General features: G+C 53.9%; 1 protein-coding gene across 1 annotated transcript in view; it reads right to left on the bottom strand.

The window, feature by feature from the left end:
* Nucleotides 1-20,549, bottom strand: part of HYDIN (HYDIN, axonemal central pair apparatus protein) — a 137,792-nt gene that overhangs the window by 95,234 nt on the left and 22,009 nt on the right. The window contains exons 6-8 of the mRNA XM_009997997.1: nucleotides 17,940-18,064; nucleotides 5,575-5,776; nucleotides 2,600-2,780 (exon numbers count right to left, since the gene is read on the bottom strand). Of these exons, the coding sequence (XP_009996299.1) occupies nucleotides 2,600-2,780; nucleotides 5,575-5,776; nucleotides 17,940-18,064 (508 nt within the window). The remainder of the gene's footprint in view (nucleotides 1-2,599; nucleotides 2,781-5,574; nucleotides 5,777-17,939; nucleotides 18,065-20,549) is intronic.

Genomic DNA, 20,549 nt, shown 5'->3' with positions numbered 1-20,549 from the left:
CAGATCTTCTTGTTCCTCCTCCCTCAGGAAGGAGCAGCTGCTGGATCCCACCAGCACCAGGAAGGAGAAGCCAGGCTGGAAGAGCTGGGCACCACCAGCTGGTGGTCAAACCCTCCAGGCTTTGTTTGGCAGGGGGGGAAGGTGATCCCAGGAAGGGGAATCCCTGCTGAGAGCAGAAAATCAGTGAGGGGGCAAGAGAAGTGCTGAAATGACCTCCCCCCCCCAAAGTGCATCCTGCTGGTCCAGGGCACTGAGGAGCAAAAAGGTCCCAGGTGCCTCTTGCCAGGAATCACTGAAGGCCCAGGGAGCTGTGGGATGGGGGGCACAGCTCCCACTGGAGATGGTGCCTTCTGCCCAAACCTGTGCCCTGGGGTGACCCCTCTTTTGGATGGGGATCAGCCTGGCTCCCCAGCTTCTCAGGAACCTGCCACCTCCTGGATCCACAGCAGCAACAGCTTCACCACCTGAGCATCCTGAAGCCCTGCCCAGGCTCTGAGTGAGCCCATGACACTGAGGAGGGTGGGGATGGCTCCTCAAGGTCCCTGCAATGGTGACAAATCCTTGTCTTCCCTCTGCTCTGGTTTCCTTTCCCAAGGAGTCAGCTCCCCCAGGATGACTCCCAGCAAAGCTGGGGTGGGGAGGAGGCAGCAAAACAAAGCAAGGACCTTGTCCCTTTGGTAGCCACCAAGGACCTTGTCCCTTTGGTAGCCACCTGGGCTTCCAGCCCAGCTGCTGCTGCTGCTGACAGGTCATGTGTGTTTGCAAAAAGAAATGCAACCAAACTGGAGCTGTGCTGGGAAGTCAGGGTTGCATAACAGCTTGTTTCCCACAGGCTTGGAAGGCTGTTCATGGTCACGTGGCAATTCCAAAATCCAAAACCTGCTCCTCTTGGCTGCTTTGGGGTTGGTTTTTTTTTCATCAGGGAGTTAACCCTGGACAACCTGAACTAACCTGCTGCAGCTTCTGCAGGGACAGCTGGGAACACCAGCAGGGAATGGTGCAGGGAGCCAGCAAAGCTCCTGCACAAACCCCCTGCCAAGCCACCCTGCCCAGAAAGCCTTCCCAGGAGTGTCCCTCCACCAGCTTCCCAACCTCTGGAAGCAATTCCACCCTCTAGTCACCTGCTACAAGGGTTGGATTATCTTTTATCTAGGGGTAGATGGGAGGAGAGAAGCCACCTCAGGCCAGAAGATCCATGACCCCAGCAAGGTCCCAGCTCTGAGGGGCCTTTCCCAGCAGATTGACATGGCAAGAAGGGTTGTCTGCCCAAGCTGAAGGTTATGGGGCCACCACTGGAGAGAAGGTTATGGGGCCACCACTGGAGAGAAGGCTATGGGGCCCCCACTGCAGAGGAGAAGGTTATGGGGCCACCACTGCAGAGAAGGTTATGGGGCCACCACTAGAGAGAAGGTTATGGGGCCACCACTAGAGAGAAGGTTATGGGGCCACCACTAGAGAGAAGGTTATGGGGCCACCACTAGAGAGAAGGAAGGTTATGGGGCCACCACTGGAAAGCAGGTTATGGAGCCACCACTGCAGAGAAGGTTATGGGGCCACTACTGGAGAGAAGGTTATGGGGCCACTACTGGAGAGAAGGTTATGGGGCCACCACTGCAGAGAAGGTTATGGGGCCACCACTGGAGAGAAGGTTAAGGAAACCAGCAGCAGTGGGTGTTTAGATCCTACATGTGCTGAAGAAAAAGCCATCACTTGTTTTGAAGACACCCACGTGTCAGGGGGAGAGGAAAGACATGAGCAAAACTCCAAAGGTGAGACTGGTTGTGCCATCAATAATGGAAAAAGGTTGCTGGTGCTGGGCAAGGCAGAAGGGGAGAGACTCCTCTAGTAGCCCATGTACCTTCAGTCCTGGAACTAACTGTGCATGGACATAGACATTGAGGAGAGGTTTCCACCCAGGCTGTGCTTTCTGTCCATACACCATGAAGAGAAGCAGCAGGACACAGCACTGGACCTCATGGGCTTCAGGAGCTCCAGGACAGGTTGTGGAGACATAGTGCAATGCTAGTGTGTCCCAACACTCCCAGCCCAGCTCTGCAGGAGGCTCTGGAAGCTCAGCTGATCAGCTCCCCCTCCTCCCAGTGTTCCTGACACAGCCCCTTGGTCACACCATGCTGGTGGCAGCTGTAGGGGTAGGAAACTGCACTTGGTGGCTCTCAACTTTGGCAGAGCTATAGGAGGAAGCAAGAGAGCAAGATCCCCAGCCCTGGCAAACTTTAGGTTCACTTATTTCAGTTAAAAATACCCCAAATAAATGGGGTTTATTCCAGGGTTTAGTCCAAGGAGAAGGGACTTGGCCCTGCCCAGACAGCAGGGGCTCTTCATCTCAGACCTTTGCTCAGAATGAGGACTCTGGCTGCCTGAAGGACATGTCCTTAAGTTCTGGCCATGCTGAGAGCTCAGCTCCAGGCAGGCTCTCCCTGCAGGGCAGGAACCAGCAGCTTCTTGAGCTGCTTTTTGCCCCCAGCCTTGCTGGAAACCTGACGTGTTCCTCTTTGATGGGGGTGTGTGTGTGTGTGGGAGGTTGATCTGCCAAGTGACCTCATCTGGGGAGGAAAGGAGGTCCTCAGCTCTCACTTACCACTGGCTCAATGGTGAAGAAGTCATCAGAGAAGAGCAGAGAGTCCCCCTGCACCTTGGCTCTGTGGCTCTGGAAGGTGCGGGAAAGGAGGACCAGGCGGTCCCGGAGGAGAGGATCCACCACACACACCTTCAGCAGCTCTGCCTCGTCCTCCTCCTCCCTCTGCAGCCAGTCACACAGCCTGCAGCCCCGGGGAGAGACACAGCAAGCAGGTCATTCCATCAGCAACACGTTTGCAGGGACAGGGGCAGCAAGAGACTCAGGGAGGAGGAGCAGCTGAGGTCAAACCACCACGTCGCGGGGTGACTGGAGCATCACTTGCTCCTTGGCATCACAGCTGCTTTGGCTCCACACTTGGAAGCTGAGAGGAGGTTTTGGTGAAAGCCCACAGTGCTCCAGAGAGCCACCTGGCTCAAAGCCACCACCACAACTGGTGAGAAACCCACCAACAAGCTCTTCCTGGCAGGTAAGGAAGATGAAGGAGCAGCCAGGGCAGGGAGGAGAAGCACCAGGCCTCCAGCTGCTGGTTAAGGAGCATCATGATCTTGGTTGCTTCTGTTTTTTTGGAGCTGCAGGGACCAGTAAGGACCACCTGCTGTGTTCCCTACCCTGCCTTCCACCAGAGGATCCCAGAGCACTTTCAAAAGCAAACTCATTCCCTTCAGGCAACACGTCACCTCGGTGACATGAGATGTTTCATGTGCAGGAAACCTGAGCTCCAGCTGAGGGTCCAGCACCAGTAAAAGGGTCAGGACCACCAGTAAAAGGACCAGCACCTCTGAAACCAAACCCTTCAGTCAAGCCTTGAACCCACCTCTTCTTCCTCCTTTGGGGCCTCCTCTGCACAGCTTTGGCACAGTTCATGGTGGCTGGAGATCATCCCAGGGTTCAAAGATGACAACCCAAGGAGGAGAAGCCCTGCAGGTGCTTCCCACCTGGCAGGTCCCTGTTCCCCCCTCGCCCCCCAAGACCCCTGGCCAGGAAAAACCAGCAGGTGACAACCCTGGGAGGGTGGGGAGTGGAAGGCTCTGTGTGCAGCAGATGGAGACAACACAGTGTGAACAGGACAGGAAGCATCACCCAGCTCATTTCAAATCCAATCAGAAAGGAAACACAGCCCTGGCCACCCCAGACAGAGCCTCAGGCACATGCAGTCCCCAGTGCCAAAAATACTTGCTTTGGCCAGCCCCCTGCAGAGAGCAAGAGGACATGTTCCTCCACACTGACCTCCAAAGGCATCAGGAGCCCTTTCAGCCCCTGAGAGGAGCAACCCTCAACTCAGCAGGCAATAATTCCACCATCATAAGCCAGAAAGGCCTGCAGGAAGGAGACAAAGCAACCCCCTGGATGGACCTTCTCATGCTGAAGGTCTTTTTTTGGGGTTGTGTCCCAGTGTAGGGTCTTGCATTGCCTCCTCTCATGAAGAAGTCCTCCCTGCTCCAACATCTCAGGAGCTTCTCTGGCAGCAAAGCAGTGACCTCAGAGCTGTGACCACCCCTAAGGTGGCAGGAGGGAAGAACTAAACACCCTGGGCAGAGTCTGGGACACAAATTGGCTCAAGATTAAAAGGAATTGGGGGAAAAAAATATCAGGTTGAAGTTAAATGAGGGGAAACCTGGTGCTTCTGAGGGGGGTGAGGATCACTCAAGGTCCAGCCTGAGCCCAGACAGGTGGGAAAGGAATAGTCCAGGGAAGCATCAAGGTCATGAGGTTTTTCTTTGAACACTCTGAGCCTGCACAAAAGTCACACACTGTAATTAAAAATAGAGAACAGTGGAAAACTCGTTTGGGCCTTCAAGGCATTTCTGACCTAATTATGTTGAACTTGATTTGCTCAGAAGCCCTTCAAAAAGTGCTCCAGTGGAAGGCAGTTCCCTGACCAGCTTTGGGTTCAGACTCACTCTGAGAAGTGACACCAAGTTTGTCTAAACCACCCAAGCTTTGAAGTGGAATTTCCAACTCATCCCTCTCGGGCTACAAGTGTTTTTCTGCTGCTTCAAATGGGGAGTTCAAAGCTTCCCCAAAGACAAGCTTTGAAGGACCTGCCCCTTCTCTCCCCACCAGGAAGACACATGTTGCTGAAGCCCCAAAGCACCTCCCCATCCTCTGCTCCACTGCAGAACCACCTCTAACCTCAACCCAGACTCTAAGGAAAGGGAGAAACACCTTGTTTGGCTGGAAATCAGGCCAGTGGGAGGCACTTCAACCTCCAACAGTAGATTGGCCTCAACTTTCTGGGCCAATGAGGCTCCTTCAGGAGAAGGAGCTGCCATCTCACCAAAACCAGAGTAGAAGAAACTCTAGGGACCTCAAAGATCATCAGATTCCAACCTATGACACTTCAAATGAGACCAGGCTGCACAAGCCTCATCCAACCTGCCCTTGGACACCTCCAGGGATGGGGCAGCCACAACCTCCCTGGACAACCTGTTCCAGTGCCTTCCTACCCTCCTGATGAAGAATTTATTCCTAATATCTAACCTAAATCTCCTCTCTTCCAGTCTAAAACCATCACCCCTTGTCCTATCACTGCCTTCTCAGGTGGAAAGCCCCTCCCCAGCTTTCCTGTAGGCACAACAGGTCCATAACAGACCCACAACCATGTGAAGTGCTGCTACTCCAAGGTAGCAAGTCCTGACACTTCCCTCAGCCTTGTGGACCTTCTGTAGCCCAGAGATCTCTGGCCCTTGGTAATTTGTGGCTCCCACAACCACAGATCTGCCCTCTGAGGAAATCCAGCCCTTGCAATCAACCTTCCCTCCCCAAAACACCCTCCTCAGCTGCTGCAGGGATGGAGCTGGACTGGGAAGTGCTGAGCTCCATCACCCTGATGCCCAGGGACACACCCTGGAGCTGTGGATGGTTCTTGTATTCCAAAACCCTTATTAAAAAGGCACCAAGAAACCCCTGGAGGCCACAAGTTAGTTCTACCCTTGGGCAGAGCAGCTGCCTGGAGTGGCTCTTTGAGAACCCACCTCAACTTGTGCTGCTCCTCCTCTTCCTCAGTGACAAAAGCCTTCCACTGGAAGTGGGCAATGATGTCACTCTGGTTGTGGATGACCACGGACCTGTGGTTGGACAGGGTGAGGTAGGTCTTCTCCACTGCCAAGGAGTTCCTGTCCAGCCTGATGTTGACATCTACAGCTGTTCCATGAAGGCTGGTGTGAACATCTTCACCTGGAGCAAAAAGGGGGGGGGGAAAAAAAAAAAAAGGGGGAGTTCTTGCTCATCTCACTTGGTGAGAGAAGGATGAGGAACAGAGGAAAGGAAAGAAGGAACCATTTGAGCTGGATTAGCAGTTCCACAGCTCAGGACATGTGTGTCCACAGCATCAGGATGTCCCCAGCACCACCTTCAGCCCCTTCTTTCCAGGTGTGGTTATAGGGATTCAGCCCCAAGGTGACCATATTTACAGGGAGGTCCTTCAGCTGTGCCCAGGTGGCCCTTGGGTTGCCACCCCATGGAGGTGACAAAGTCCATATCAAGGGTGAGCCTGAGGAGACCCCAGCTTGCCCAGGGTCTCCTGTGCTCCTCCTGACCCACTGCTGCTGGCAAGTAAAGCTGCCTGAGGGCACCTGGGGAGACAAGGGAGGTTCAGAGGAACCAGGGAAGTTCCCCATGGCAGGGCAGGCACAGAAGAGAACGGGGCTGTGGTGGAGAATTGTCCTCTCTTGTTGTGGGCTGATGAAGACACATCCAGATGAGACTGGTGGGGCATGAGCCACACACCATCCTGCCCAGGACAGCCCTTCAAGCCCATTTTTCAGCCTGGATCCTGCTGTTCATGCCTGAGCCTGCAAGTCTTCACCAAGTCATCCCAAGCTGTCCAGCAACCAGAGTGAGGACACCTTTGCTCTCCACCTCAGGCTGAGCAGAAGAGAAGTGAGCTCCTGGCACATCACCTGGGGTCCTGCTGGAGAACCTGCCAGCATTTCACCCTCCAGAAGAGACTCCAACCAAAGGCTCCCTCACGTCCAGAGCTTTCAAACCAAGTCAACTGAGCTCAAACTTCAGGACCAAGCCCACTCATCCTGTTGTTGGTGTTCCTCATGATGCCAATATCACACATGCTTTGGGGCAGGTCATGGCCACTCTGGACCCTCTAGAAAGTGGCATTTTAATGGAGAGATGATTAAAACCTCAGGGCCAGCCCCAACTGAGCAGAGCAGCCCTCCTGGAGAACATCCCTCACTGCACAGGCTGCAGCAAATCAGCCAGAGGATGGACCTGCTTTTGAAAGGCCACCATGCAACACCACGAGGAGAGGTGCTGGGTGGACTCCTTGAACCCTAAACCAGACACATCCCAGCAGAAGGACATCCCTTCTGGGGAAAAAAGAGCTCCCTCTCTTTTGGAGGGAGGTTGGGGAATCCAGCAAGACTCACCCTTCAAAGAGAAGATCCCCAACTCATCCCCACAGGTGGAGAACTGAGCCTTCATGCCTGTAGAACCTCAGTTTCTCTGGTCTGAAGGGAGTCAGGAGGGCACTTATGGCCAGGGATGAGTGATGTTGGAAGACAAATGGCAACGTCCAGCCTGCCCACTCAGCATCCCTGAAGTTCAGGGATGGCAGAGGCAGCTGCTCCTCAGCAGCATCACCTTTCTTCTCCCCCCTGAATCCCTGGCAAGCAGAAGAACCAGACCCAAGAGCCCTGCCCAGGGCTCCAGGCACACCCAGCTCAGGTGGATGGGACCCCAAAGGGAATGCTTGTCATCCAGGTGACAAACTACAACAAAAGGATCCCCTCCTGGCCAGGTGGGGGACAGTTCTGCTCTCAAAACCCCAGCTGGAGCATTGGGAATTCAACAGGGAAGGGTGGGAAGAAGGATGAAAAGCATGGAGCAGCTTTGGGTGTGAAGCCTGAGGAGCATTTCTCAACCTAGAAATCACATGGGAGAGGTTTAGGGAAGAATAAATGTGACTGAGGAAAAGAAATTGGCATAAAACAGGAACCCGAGGGCCTGAAATCATCTTGTTAGGCAGAAATTACCCAAAGGAAGCAGCACCTTTCCAGGGATTATTCCCTCCTCTGGAACCCCCTGGCAGAGGAGGCTGGAGAGGCTGAACAGCTATAAATCCAGAGAGCAACTGCACCAGTTCTTGGGAGATAAAACCAGCAGGAGCTGTTAAAGAAAGATGAGAGCAAAGCCTCCAGCACTGCCAACTCCAGGGCCCCCAGGGGGGGAAAAGCAGCTGCAGGTTCCTGGTCCACATGATCTGCTAAACATCCCCTGGGGCTGCTCTCCTGGAGAGGGGCTGGGGACACAGGGACACAGGGACACAGGGACACAGGGACACAGGGACAGAGGGACACAGGGACACAGGGACACAGGGACAGAGGGACACAGGGACACAGGGACAGAGGGACACAGGGACACAGGGACACAGGGATACAGGAACAGAGGGACACAGGGATACAGGGACACAGGGACACAGGGACAGAGGGACACAGGGACACAGGGACAGAGGGACACAGGGACAGAGGGACACAGGAACAGAGGGACACAGGGATACAGGGACACAGGGATACAGGGACAGAGGGACACGGACAGAGGGACAGAGGGACACAGGAACAGAGGGACAGAGGGACACAGGGATACAGGGACAGAGGGACACAGGGACAGAGGGACACAGCCACCCTCGTGCTCCAGGCACTGAGGACACTTGAAGGCTGGAGCATCTTCCACCCCAAGGAGAAGCATTTTGACATGGTGCTGGATATCTAAGGCCAGCAATGACAGGGCAGGGGAGAGCAGGAAGGGAGGCAGGAGGAAGCTGGGGATCTCTCTGCCAACAGATGAGCTGAGACAGGGAATGGAGCTGTCAGGGTTGGCCAAGGGCAGGCAGGGGCATCACAGCCTGGGTGCCAAACCAGATGTGACATTCCATTTAAGACCCTTGCTTGCTTAATATATTAAAGTCTTTTTTAAAAAAAGCCAACAAGCCTGCCTGTAATGTAGCAGGGATGCAGCAGCAGGCACTGCACTTGACAGGGGAAGGTCCATGCTGGGTGATTTGGGGAGGCTCTGCTGCCAGGGAATATGAACAGCTCTGCCCTGCCATTATTTACACAACACAACCTCATTCCAGCCTGTCAGTTCCCTCCTTCTCACAGCCTTCTGAGCCATTCCCTGCAGATGGCAGGACACAGCTCACTCCTCACAACCCCCCTCAGAAAGAAAAAAAGAACCATTCCTGAACTTGAAATGAGAAAGGGAGACTTTTTGCTCCAGCAGATGCTTTGGGTTGTGCCCTCCTGGAGCCATCACTGCCTTTCATGACCAGGGATGCAGGTCTCTTGGCACAGGACAACTTTGAATTCTCTGGAAGGAAGGACTCTAATGCTGGGTCACCCTTTCTGGGGCAGGAAAACAACAAATACAGGAACTTCCAGAAGAGCTAAACCATCTTTTTCAATCCTTCTAATGCTTTACTACCCTTCAAGCAAGAACCCCAGCACTGGGTCACCTTTCCTGCAGGAAAATGTTTTAAAAGGAATTTACAGAAGCATCTCAAGCACCTTTCTGAATCCTTCTAATGCTACATGATCACCCTGCTGCAAGAGGGAATAGATTTCAGAGCAGCACAAACTGTCCTTCAATAGAAAGACAAACGTTGTTGAGCTTGAAAGGGCAGCTCCAAGAAGGGATCAGCAAACCCTGGAAGGAGATTTCCAAACACATTTGGGGCTTGAGGAAGCTTTCCTGGTAGTCAACAAGAGCACTTCCCTTCACTGAGCACTGCTCTCAAGGTGGATCAGAGTGAGCAGATCCAAACCAGCTGCAGTTCATCTCCCCCCCCCCAAGATGGGTTCTTTGCCCTTGTGACTCCCTCCTTGCTCAATTTGGATTTAGAAGTATTTTTAGGGGTGCATGAGAGTCAAATTTGGAGTATCTGTGTAGCATGGAATGGGAAATTTGATGTCATGTGCCTGGTTAGGGGCAATGGGCACAAGCTGGAGCACAGGAGGGTGAAGTTAAACATAAGGAGAAGGTACTTGGAGGGTGGCAGAGCCCTGGGACAGGCTGCCCAGAGAGGGGCTGGAGTCTCCATCCCTGGAGACATCCCAACCCCACCTGGATGTGTTCCTGTGGGATCTGCTCTAGGGGATCCTGCTCTAGCAGGGGGTTGGACTGGATGATCTGCAGAGGTCCCTTCCAGCCCCACCACCCTGTGACTCTGAAGCTCAAGTCCTGCTCCCCATGGAGGAAGCTGAAGGCAGGTCCTGCTGCTCTTGCACTGAAGAAACAAGCACAGCAGGCAAAGCAGGACCCTCCCCATCAAGGGGTGCTGTGGTACCTCCCCAGCAGCCTGTGCCAAGCATGTCTGTGGTCCTGCTGCCACCACCCTGGCTTGCCCAAGCCACATGCCAAGGGCAGCTCTTCCCACTTCTCAGAGAACTGAGTCCCTTCCCCAGGCTCAGGGATCTCTGAAAAGCTACAGAAACCACCTCCAGCCCTCCCCACCATATGTTTTTACTACATCTCCTGCAGAGCTACCACCAGCTGAGAGCCAGGAGCAGAGCTCAGGGCTGCTCTGCTGTCAGGCAGCTCATGGCATCACCTACAAGGTGCTCTGGGTCTCCACTGACCTGGGAAAAGACCATGTCAGCCCTCATGCCTGGATTTCCAGCCCAAGAGGGAAGCACAGAGCAGCAGCAGGGATTTAGGAGTGTTTCTCCAAGGCAGGGTTCACAAGCTGCCTTCAGGCTCTGGTTAATCCTCCCATTCTTTACTCCAGCCCCAGGAGCAGCAGGTTTATAAAAGCCTCAGCACTAAATAACTGCTGCTAACAGGGGTGATGCTGAGGAATCACTTCCCAGGCCACAGGGAAGCTCAAAGCAGCCTCATTATTCCTGTTGCCAAAATTCTTGTTGTTAACAGCCAGAAGTCACTGGCACAGGGCTCAGCAAAGCAGCTCAGCACCAGGGGAGGGTGTCAGCAGAGCAAGGGCACTGCAGGAACCCCAGGAAAGCAGCTGGGGATGAAAGGAGGGGAGATTTAGGTGGGATATGAGCAGGGAATTCTTCCCTGTGAGCCTGAAGGGGCTCCAGGAAAGCTGGGGAGGGGCTTGGGACAAGGGCAGGGAGGGAGAGGACAAGGGGGAAGGGATTAAAACTGGAAGAGGGAGATTGAGGTGAGACATGAGGAGGGAATTGTGGAGTGTGAGGGTGGTGAGAGCCTGGCCCAGGCTGCCCAGGGAAGCTGTGGCTGCCCCATCCCTGGCAGTGTTGAAGGGCAGGTTGGATGGGGCTTGGAGCAGCCTGGGCTGGTGGGAGGTGTCCCTGCCCATGCAGGGGGTTGGGGCTGGATGATCTTGAAGGTCCCTTCCCACCCAAACCAGATCCAATGAGAAGGGGGACAGAAAGCAGCCACCAGTGCTCTACAGAGAGGCTGAGGTGGGATATGAGCAGGGAATTCTTCCCTGTGAGCCTGAAGGGGCTCCAGGAAAGCTAGGGAGGGGCTTGGGACAAGGGCAGGGAGGGAGAGGACAAGGGGGAAGGGATTAAATCTGGAAGAGGGAGATTGAGGTGAGACATGAGGAGGAAATTGTTTGGTGTGAGGGTGGTGAGAGCCTGGCCCAGGTTGCCCAGGGAAGCTGTGGCTGCCCCATCCCTGGCAGTGTTGAAGGGCAGGTTGGATGGGGCTTGGAGCAGCCTGGGCTGGTGGGAGGTGTCCCTGCCCATGCAAGGGGTTGGGCTGGATGATCTTGAAGGTCCCTTCCAACCCAAACCAGATCCAATGAGAAGGGGGACAGAAAGCAGCCACCAGTGCTCTACAGAGAGGCTGAGACCTCCTCAGACAGCTCTTTTGCACATGAAAAGTTCTCTTTTTTCAGCCAAGCTCTTTCTTGTGCCTCCTCCTGTAGCAGAGCACCCAAAGCACTCCCCATCACCTCCTCCAAACCCTGCTTAGGAAGATCTGCTTTGCTTTGTTCAAGGATGAAAAGCTCCAGCACAGGAATATCTGGGAGGCAGCACAAGGGCTTTTGTCCTGCCCAGCATGAAGGACCCTCACAGAGTGCACTGAAAAGGACAATGAAGCTGTTGGATGATGAAAGACACAGCCAAGATGCCAGGGGCTATTTTTAATCATTATTGCCAGGCCAGTGATGATAACTGGGGTGCCTGCAACATCTCCTGTGGCCCACGGGGAAATGAGTGCAGGAACCTTCATCCTGATTGCCTGGCAAAGCCCTGCCCTGTCTCCCACTTCATCCATCAATCCTCTTGCTCTTCTGCTTCTCAGCAGATGCTGATTGATCCAGGAGGGGAAGGAGGATAATGAATGGCCAAGTTCTGCCCTGACACATGCCCAGGGTGAAGGACACTTGAGAAGAGCAGTGATTGTCACTGCTGATGGGGCAGGGGAGCAGCAGGATGAAAAAAACCCCACCAGAAACCTTTCAGGGGCTAAAAATGGAGATGCAAGGTCACCTTGAAGTCTGTTCACCTGGAGAGGAAGAAAACAGCCAAAAGGAGGGGGGTTTTATGCTCTCAACAGCCCTCCCAGCACACACACACACACCAGCCTGTGCTCAGGTTGCTTCAGCAGGGAGTTTGGGAGGATGGGAGGGGGGGGTTCTGTAGTTGGGGAGCTATAAAGCTGTGCAAGGAAAAAAAACCAAAACAACTCAAATTTAATTCCCCTTCATCTACCCTCAGAGCTGTGGACCATCTGTCTTGACCCCAAGGCCCTGGAGAGGTGGCAAAGGAACCACACTCTGGGTGCAGGGAGTCCAAGCACCTCAGCTAAACCAGCAGCCAACCATCATCACTGCAACAAGCTCTAGAAAAAGGGGAGTTGAGGCAGGAAACTGGTCATCCATCAGCTGCTCTGACATAAATTAATGCTTTGGAGACCAATTAGACACACCCATCTGATTGATTTGGAATAGAAAAGCCTGTAACCAGGCATATCAAGTATGAGTTAGCAACCCTCCCCCTGTTCCAGTGCTGCTACTATCAAGATGCAAAAGCATCTTGATATTGATATAGCTTGATCTTTTTTTGTTGCCTCCCTCTACTTGCCTGGAAGGAGGACACACAAGGACATAGAAGTGCAAGAGAAACCAGCCAGTCCACTGGGAATTCTCACCAGGGAAGCACAACCTGCACTCCCCAACCCCCCTGCAACAAGAAGAAAAATCCCTTTGGCAAGTTATTAAATACCTGACAGGCCCAGGAAAACCTGGAGAAGCCTCTTGCAATAATGACAGCAGCAAAAAGTCTGGTTTGTACCTTAGGATAACACAGGCAACAGGATCATCTTTAACAACACAGAATAAAATGAGCCTCTGCCAGCACTAAACACAAATAAAAATTACACCAGTTAGAATCCCAGACTGGTTTGGGTTGGAAGGGACCTTCAAGATCATCCAGATCCAACCCCCTGCATGGGCAGGGACACCTCCCACCAGCCCAGGTTGCTCCAAGCCCCATCCAACCTGCCCTTCAACACTGCCAGGGATGGGGCAGCCACAGCTTCCCTGGGCAACCTGGGCCAGGCTCTCCCCACTGCTCACATCTACCTCCCCCTGCAGGAATTCATCAAGGAGCTGAGGCTGAGCTCCCCCTTCCTCCCCCTGGGTGTGCAGAGCCCCAGAGGATGCTCAGCCTGGCTCTGGGAGCCCCCAAACCATCAGAGCTTTGCTTCAGGAGAGCTCCTGCTCAGCAACCATCAGCTTCCCCCCCCCCCCCCAAGTCATGAAGTAATTTGAGGGAAAACAGGGTATTCAGCTGCCACATCCCCAGCTGGGGCCTCAGCAGGTTTGAGCCCCAGGCTGGAGGCACCCAGAGGGACTTCAACCCACTGAGAGCTCCTCCTGAGCCACATGGAACCTCTTCTCCTGGGAAAGCTGCTCTCTGAGGCACCAAGGGGAGCCAGGGCACTAATGGGACAGACATCCCTGCTCAAGGGCTGGTTCCTCTTGGACGTGCTGTCTCCTACCATCTGAGAACTGGCTCTGATGTTTCCCCTCCAAGAGGGGGAGATCCTGGCCCCAAGGCTTCCACTTCTGCCTTGGGCTCCTGGAGCCACTGGAGGAAACTCATCTGCATAATTGCTCTCATTACTGCCAGCTAGAAAAGCATCTCTCAGCAGGCAGTGGTGTCAGCCAGGCAGCAGCTCAGTGGGGCTTGGCTAATTCCTGAAGCTTCCTCTGCTGCCAACCTGATCCCAAGGGATTGTGGCAACTGTCCAGAGGGATTTCAGCCCCACACAGCAGAGCTCCTGGGTCAGGTGCACCTTGTGGCACCCACAGACAAGCACAGGATCTGGTCCTGCACCTCCAAGACCCACCCATCACACCACCCTAGGTACTTGTTGGAGACAGGGGTGTGATGGGAGGCAGGATTTAGGGAACTCTGAGCAGAGAAATGATCCTTCTTTCCACAATTCCCAACCTTTCCAGCACCTCCTGTCTCTGGTAGCCTCCTTGCATGGCATGGAGCATCTGCTGCTGGAGATCCTGAGGGTTTCTGGGTGCTGTGGGACTGCTGAGCTGGTTTTGCAGCTCCAGCCCAGCTCTGGGAAGCCAACAGCTCTTGGGGCAACTGCTTTGGGCATCTCCCTTCAGCACTGCCTGGGAGGGAAAGGTTATCCAAGCTCTCTGAGTACTGGCTTGGTTGAAACCAGACTTAACTTCATCAACTTCTTCATTCACATCTTCATGGGATGGGCTGAAGGTCACCTGGGATGGGACAAGTCTCCAACCAGACCCTCAGAGGTCCTGAGGGCAGAACCCTTTCCAAACCACCAGAGGTGCTCAGCATCCAGGCTTCAGAAAGTACCACCACCTGATGATGAACAGGGATGGTGAGTAGCCCAGAACATCTCAAATCACCTTCATTGCAGGATGGGCTGGGATTTATCCCACACCCAGACACAGGGACATGGGGGAAAAGGAGTCTGGACATGTAGAACACTGAAGGTTAAGGTTTCATGAGAAATTAGGATGCTGTTGGCAGCAAAAACATGCTCTTCACACTCACCTGTAGCAACAGGACCACCATCCCTGTGGGATCTGCTCCAGGTGACCCTGCTCCAGCAGGGGGGTTGGACCAGGTGATCTCCAGAAGCTCCTTCCAACCCCCACCACTCTGATCACACACAGAGTCTCTCCAGGGGTCAGGACCTTCCCTCCTCCCCCAGACAACCTCATGGATCCCCAGTTTGGATCACAGGGAGGAGAAAACTGGCTTCTACCCATTTCAGGGCTCCACGTTTCCTCAAGCAATGACCCAACTCCAGCAAGAAACCAAGCCCTGCAACACCCCCCTGATCCTCTGGAAGTCTCCCAGCTTCAATCCATTGGGAAGTGCTGCTGCAAAAAGCAACAGGGACAACACAGCCAAGCAAGGAACACTCCTCCCAACCCCCAGAGCTGCTTCTGGTGGGTGACAAAGAGTCTGGGGGGCTGGGAGAGGAACCCAGCTGCTCTTTGGGTGTGAATCACAGGGAACAGGACCCCATAAAGGGACACCTCAGCCAGGGGTGGCCACACCAGGGTGGAAATGCTGCCTCCTGCCCTGCACCTTCAAGCAGCTGGTTTGAAGACTTGAGCAATTCATCTCAGCAGCCTTTTAGCTCTTTGTCTGCTTCAAAGCCAGGGAGATAATCCCTGAATTATTCCCTTAGCTCAGCCTCTCTCAATCTGTGGTTTATTTCTAAAGACCTGCAGGGTTGTTGTTGCTGGGAGGTCACCCAGCTCAGAGCCAGGAGCCAGTCTGCTCCTGGTGGATCTACCCATGCCAATGGCTCTTGGGAAGATTGACCATGGAGGAACCAGCTGCTTCAGGTTTTCCAAGCAAGCCAGGAAAACCCTGGCCCTGACTCTTCAGGTAGTCTGTGCAACCACAGAATGGTTCTGGTGGGAAAAGACCTTTGGGTTCAACCATCACCTGACTTTACCAGCCATTAACCCACCTCTACCAAGTCCAGAGCTTAACCCATGTCCCTCAGGGCTTTGAAACCCCTCCAGGGATGGAGACTCAACCACCTCCCTGGGCAGCCTGGGCCAGGGTTTAATGACCCTTTGAGGGAAGAACCTTCTTCTAACATCTAAGCACATGGTTTAAACCCCACAGAACTTCCTCTCTGGTGTCATCAGCTCTGATTTACCCCAGAGAAAGCCCAAGCCCTCTGCACCTTATCCTAGATGTTCTCCATGTGCCTGGAAATGGGGCACTTGGTGCTTCTCTCTGCAATGTCAGCAGCTTTCAAGCCAGTGTCCTCCAAACCCAGGAGCTTCTCAGAGCCAACATGAACCACTCTCAGCAAGCAATTCACTCCCATGAAACAAAGCTGGGAAAACCCACCAGGCTCCAAAGAGCATTTGGGAGATGGGTGAATATTTTGACAACTCACACAAGCTCATGACCATTCAAATGCTCCTGGTTGGGCCAGAGCATCCCAGGAGCACCTAAGTTAGGACCTGGTGCTTCCCAGGACCTAAGTTCAGGAGGAAGGACTAAAGAGAATCCTTGCCCCAAGGAATTCATCCAACTGAGGACATGGCTCCTTCAGCACCACAAGAACCAAGGTTGGCAGAAGCATTTGAACATCACACCCTTTTCTGGAGCTTTTCCCCCCACTTCCAAGTGACTTCTGAAGTTGGGACCATTTCTCTGGCCTGCTCTTAGTTGATCATTCCTTGGCAAGAGCTTCAGCCCTATCTTGGAAGGCAGGAAGCACCTCCTGCCAAATCCCAAGAGCCCCCAAGTCCTGGCTGCTTTAGGCCAGGTGTTGAGTGGGGGATGTAGAGGACAACATGGACAAAGGGTCTGTGGTCAGAGAAGGGAGAAGCAGAGTGGGGACAGGGGTGAGAGACCTGAACACTCCATGAACACAACCCCATGCACACTGCAATGGAGAGCTGAGGTTCTTTCTCCCCCCAGCAACAGAGAATTCCAACCACCTCATTCCTTGCACTTGAACAACCCCCAAAACACCCACCAGTTTTTCACTTGGAATCCTTTTGATTGGCAAAGACCTTCAAGATCCTGGAGACCAACCATTCACCCAGCCCAGCCAAGGCCACCACCACCAACCCATGTCCCTCAGCACCACACCTTGACTTTCAGGCAGAGGTGGGACAGAGGAGAGTGAGGCCAGATACCTGTTAGGGGGTGCTGGGTGGAGGACACCATGGGATGGAGGACACCATGGGATGGAGGACACCATGGGATGGAGGACACCATGGGATGGAGGACACCATGGGATGGAGGACACCATGGGATGGAGGACACCATGGGATGGAGGACACCATGGGATGGAGGACACCATGGGATGGAGGACACCATGGGATGGAGGACACCATGGGATGGAGGACACCATGGGATGGAGGACACCATGGGATGGAGGACACCATGGGATGGAGGACACCATGGGATGGAGGACACCATGGGATGGAGGACACCATGGGATGGAGGACACCATGGGATGGAGGACACCATGGGATGGAGGACACCATGGGATGGAGGACACCATGGGATGGAGGACACCATGGGATGGAGGACACCATGGGATGGAGGACACCATGGGATGGAGGACACCATGGGATGGAGGACACCATGGGATGGAGGACACCATGGGATGGAGGACACCATGGGATGGAGGACACCATGGGATGGAGGACACCATGGGATGGAGGACACCATGGGATGGAGGACACCATGGGATGGAGGACACCATGGGATGGAGGACACCATGGGATGGAAGACACCATGGCATGGAGGACACCACGGCATGGAGGACACCATGGCATGGAGGGCACCATGGGATGGAGGGCACCATGGGATGGGGACACCATGGGATGGGGGACACCATGGGATGGAGGACACCATGGAATGGGGATACCATGGGGATGGGGACACCATGGGATGGGGACACCATGGGATGGGGACACCATGGGATGGAGAACACCATGGGATGGGGGCACCATAGGATGGAGGGCACCATGGGATGGAGAACACCATGGGATGGAGAACACCATGGGATGGGGACACCATGGGATGGGGGACACCATGGGATGGGGGACACCATGGGATGGGGGACACCATGGGATGGGGGACACCATGGGATGGAGGACATCATGGGATGGAGGGCACCAAGGGATGGAAAACACCATGGGATGGAGGGCACCATGGGATGGAGCAGCACACAGTGACCCAGGGCAGAGAACAAGGACAGATTCAGCCTTTGCCCCTTCCCTGCTTCATTCTGAGCACTGGAACACACAGAGGTTTTGAAAGCCAAGGTTCAGAAGTGGTTTGCAGAGCAAATGGGACATGATCCTGCTTTGAAAGGGCTCTGTTTTAAAGGGCAGCCCAGCACTTACCTGTGTCATAGTGAACCACCAGGGATGTGGAATGATGTCCAGTCTTGAGGGGGTGAAACTCCACTGTCACTTGCATGGTGTCCCCAGTCCCAAGAGTCCCCACGGAGGGATCCACAGAGAAGGGGCTGCAACAGAGAGAGACCCATCAGGACTCTGCTGGGAGCTGTGGGGACTCTGCTCCCTTTGCACTCTGCCAGCAAGGAGCACCCCAACCACAGGCAGCACCAGGAAACCAGCACACCCAGGATCAGAACCAGAGCTACTGCCTCACTTCTGGAGAGGTCCAGCCCTCAGAAGATCCTACAGGATCAAGGGACCTCATGGTCCTCCTTGGCTTCCTCAGGAATCTCCTCCTCCTGCCACCTACAAACCTCAGCTCAGGAGATGCCAATGTCAACACAATCTCTGTCCCAGTGAGATTACAACCTAAGCATCAGACAGGGAGAATAAAAGCCCTCCTGGAAGAGCAGAGAATAATGATGCAGGGCTCTTTTTTACCTTGGGAACATCTGTAGCCCAAGAAAGGGCCCATTTTACCCCCATGTCAGGGAGAGCTGCTCTAAGAAAATGAACAAGCAGGGAAAACAGAAAGAAGCCTGAGTGTAAATGCAGGTGAGAGCAACACCCTGACATGGCAACAAGCCACAAGAAGAGTAGCCCATTGCCAGCCATGAAACCCCTCATGAAATGAAGCCCCATGAGCAGGAGCACAAGGACATGAGTTGAACAGGAGGTTTGCAACACAACCTGGGAGTCTGGCTGGTGATCCAAGCTCAGGAGCTGTTTGCTTGGCCCAGCAAGCCAAATTCTGGGCAGTGGGTTGGAAATCATGATGCAAATGTGTTGGTGGCCTTGGGATTTCATACCAGCCATTCTGGTTTGCCCACCAGGTGAGCAGCTCTTGGCTGAGAAGACACAAAACTCTGTGTTTCCATGGATGGGGAGGAAGCAGATGAAGCTCATTTCTGCACAAGCTGGGCTCTGTGGCTCTTGTGCAGCCCCCACTTCAACAACCAGAAGTTCCTGAGCACCCCCCAAAGCCTTCAAAGCAATTAAAAACAAACTCTGGGGAGCTTTGGCACCATGAGAGTGCAAGACACAGAGAAATAATGAGAGCAACTGGAGCCACCTTGCAGCTGGACTTTGTTCATGTCAGCAGTGCCAGCTGATGAGCTGCTGGAGGTTCTGCTCATTAAGGAGCTGCAATTAGGGAGCTGCCCTGTTCCCAGTACAACTGGTGCAAGCACTGCCACTGACTGATAGAGAAGCACTGGGCCTGCAGTGGTTATAAACTGGACTTGAGACTTTGGAGGGAGAGGAGGAAGGTCAAGGCCCTCACCAGCCTCCTTCACCTTGGCTTCCTCAGGGATCTCTGTCTTCTCCTGCCACCTGGAAACCTCATCTCAGGAGCTGCAACCTTTAAGGTCCCTTCCAACCCAACCCAGTCTGCTTCTCCAAGATGATTCTATGAAGATGTAAACGATGCCCAAATAGATCCTGATGAAATGGCTTGTGAACCTAGAGCTGCTCTCTCTGAAGGGCAGATTTTGACCCTTCTCTTTTGCCTGAAATGGTGCCAGAACAGAAAAGCTGCCAGTTAAGGGGAATCCCTGGCAGCACTCAGCACCACCTCCCATCCCATCAGCTTCCTACTCTGCCTACATGCTCCTCCTACATGCCCTGGGATGGGGAAAAATACCCCTCAGGTGACCAGGGAGGGCTGAGAACAGAGAGATCTCCATGTTTCTGAATTATCAGAAGAAGGGGATGCAGTTAAATTTAGGACTTTCTTCTCAGGACTGAGAAACCAAACGCAAATCAGACACTTCACCCCATCCCATGCTGTGCCCACCAGGCAACTCTGCTACTGCTGGGGCTGGGGCTCATTATCCCTCACCCAGACCTGGCCTTCCAAGAGCCAAAGATGAAGGCAACCCTGGTGAAACTGAGCCCTGCACCTCAGGCAGCATCCCTGAGCTGCTCCCTGCAGCCCACAGAGAAGGAGGGATGCTAAGGTGGCCTTCTTGCCACGTGGCAACAGCCCAGGGATGGAGCTGCCAGGCTTGACCTTGGCCTCTCATCCATTCTTGGTGAGCTGCTCTTCAAGATCATTCTCCTCCTGTTTGATCTGCCCTTTGAATGAATCATTGCTGCTCCTGCAAGACAGGAGAGATAAGGCTTGGAGATTTTTAACAGCTTCTGTTCTTCTGACAATCATTTAACCATGTCCCTCTGGAGGTTTTCTTTGTTGTAAAATACCCAAACTAGCCCAGGTCCAGCTCCCTAGTGGCACCTCCAGATCCACAGCCTCTATAACCCCAACTGTCCACACCAACTGAGGAGGAACCCTCCCCCAGCACCTGCTGAGCTCTGGCCTGTTATTGCCCTGCAGAAAGAGCAGCCCTGGATTCACAAGCCATTTCATCAGGATGTATTTGGGCATCATTGACATCTTCACAGAACCATATTGGAGAATGATGGAATGGTTTGGGTTGGAAGGGACCTTCAAGATCACCTAGATCCAACCCCCTGCATGGGCAGGGACACCTCCCACCAGCCCAGGCTGCTCCAAGCCCCATCCAACCTGCCCTTCAACACTGCCAGGGATGG

Source organism: Chaetura pelagica, unplaced genomic scaffold (assembly GCF_000747805.2).
Source record: "Chaetura pelagica isolate M959 unplaced genomic scaffold, ChaPel_1.0 scaffold865, whole genome shotgun sequence".
NCBI lineage: Eukaryota > Metazoa > Chordata > Aves > Apodiformes > Apodidae > Chaetura > Chaetura pelagica.
Note: the sequence above shows the minus strand (reverse complement) of the source record. Positions and strands in the feature narration are given on the sequence as shown.